Below are 2,116 nucleotides of genomic sequence, written 5' to 3'. Positions count from 1 at the left end.
CCCTGGCTTTTATCAGACAAATATCTGTGTGCTCAGGCTCACGTAGCCCCTCTCCCATCTGCAGACCCCCCCACCAGCCCACAAACCCTCCATCCCAAATAGAGCATCAGCTGCAGCCCCTGCCCCTCCATGCAGTCACACGGCAAAAAAGGATAAGCATCCAGCATGTACCAAGATGTTAGACTATTCCCCTAAACTAATCTGTATTGGCTCCACTTCCACGCGTAGCTGTGGGTCCTGGTGGGAGCTTTTGTGCCTGCCTTTAAGGAAAAAATTAAGAGGAGAGAAAAAGAAACCTTCCCAGCATCATCGTGGCTGTGTGAGCCCCTGAGAGTGACACGGCATAAATTCCTTGGGGGAGATTTCTGCCGCCTGGGGCAGAGCTATGTGGGACAGAGCGAGCCGAAAGGATATTTTTAAGCTAAATTCAAAGAATACCTAAAGGCATTTTTCAACTAAACAACGTCAGTGCACAAGAAAGCTGGGCTGTGATGCCAAACCCTGCAGCAGGTTTCTGCCGGGCAGCCGAGCGGATACCGTGCCTGAGCAAACATTCCTCCGGCAATCTGCGCTGCAGAAATGCCTCGATCGCTCGCCGGCATCTCCCAGGGAAAATCGTGGGCCAGGGAGGGAGGAGCATGTCCTTGTGCCGGCTGGGCTCCAGGGCCCGAGGCCCAGCATCCCTCCGCATATGGTCTGCTTGGGAAGGACATAACAGACCAAAACAAGCCTGGTGCTGTGCTGGAAAGCAGCTTCGGGACCAGCGAGAAACCCCACCAGCTCCAAGTGGGTCCGTCATTGTCCCGGGGTTCATGAGTCGAATGGAAAAGTCGATAGTCGATAGGAGAGTTGAATGGAAAGCCCTAACCCAGATTCATTTTTCTTTGCTACTTTCTAATCTTCCCGATTAAACGTTCCCCTGGGCAGCGGGAAAAAAAGTGGGTTTAGTTTAGGATTACTGTGGGGTTTTTTTGAGGCTTTTTTTGTGCAACAGCAGAGAATTCAGCTAAAATTTGCTAGGAGCCGCCCAGCCAGAAAGCCCTCGGGCTGGCTGCTCCCCCTCCAGGTACAAAGGGAGACCGGGCTACCGCAGCTCAACTTGGCCATGACCCTCCTTCTTAATGCCCCATCCCTGGAAGTGTCCAAGGCCAGGCTGGATGAGGCTTGGAGCAACCTGGTCTAGTGGAAGGTGTCCCTGCCCATGGCAGGGGGGTTGGAACTAGATGGTCTTTAAGGTCCCTTCCAACCCAAACCATTCTGTGATTCCCCCATGAGAATTTCATAGTGACTCACGTTAAAAAGGAAAAGTACATGACGCTGGCAGGACCTTGCCACCTCATCTGAAAATACATGGGAAAATCCCATCCCACTAAAGCCGCTGCACTTGGTGCTGCGGGAGGAAGGCCATGTGTTTTCTCCCATCCGGGAGGCACGGGAAACCACGACTCGGCTTTGTGGCCTGCGCAGACCCTTCCAAGGGCTGACAAACCTTCCCTGGGAGACTCTTTCCTTCTCAACAGGATGTACTATTTCTAAAAAGCACAGATTTTTATTACACCAGTTCATGGGGCTCACAGAAATAAAGCCCAACGGCAGTTCCATCCCACCAGCTCTCCATCCGGGAGAGCCCGCGGCATCCACTCACCATCCCGACGGGCCGGCAGGAGCCCAGGTGGTCACTGCGGCCGTTCCAGCGGTAGAAGTCGGGGTACTCGCCGTGCTCCAGGATGTACTGCTGCCCGCGGAAGTCGGGGTGGTCGAAGCAGACCCAAGCTCCGCTCTGGACGCAGATGGAGTTGACCCGGTTGAGGAAACCTCGGTCCTGGAAGCTGCCGCAGCTGCCGCAGACGTCCAGTTTTCTGCCCGTGAAGCATTTGCCTTCGTAGAAGGTGATCTGGGGAGATGGAGGAGAACGGGCCCGCCATGAGGAGCAGCGACACGGCCAGACCCCAGTTTCGAGCAGACAGATCATTTTAGGGGAGTTTGGGGTTTTTTTAACTGCTTTCCAGCAAGAGGAGCACAGCATCACTGGCATTTCTCCCTAAGAGCTGCATTTGTTTTTCTGGGAATGCAATGCATCCCGCGTTTACGACACTTCTCCGTCTTGTGCCTGCTC

At 54.2% G+C, this 2,116-nt stretch overlaps 1 protein-coding gene across 1 annotated transcript in view; it reads right to left on the bottom strand.

The window, feature by feature from the left end:
- Positions 1-2,116, bottom strand: part of CRYGN (crystallin, gamma N) — a 7,863-nt gene that overhangs the window by 5,508 nt on the left and 239 nt on the right. Inside the window, exon 2 of the mRNA XM_010158789.1 lies at positions 1,646-1,894. Coding sequence (XP_010157091.1) covers positions 1,646-1,894 — 249 coding nt within the window. The remainder of the gene's footprint in view (positions 1-1,645; positions 1,895-2,116) is intronic.

The sequence above is a fragment of the Eurypyga helias genome, unplaced genomic scaffold (assembly GCF_000690775.1).
Source record: "Eurypyga helias isolate BGI_N326 unplaced genomic scaffold, ASM69077v1 scaffold9669, whole genome shotgun sequence".
In the NCBI taxonomy this organism is placed as follows: domain Eukaryota; kingdom Metazoa; phylum Chordata; class Aves; order Eurypygiformes; family Eurypygidae; genus Eurypyga; species Eurypyga helias.
The sequence above is the reverse complement of the archived record's forward strand: the minus strand, read 5'-3'. Positions and strand labels throughout refer to the sequence as shown.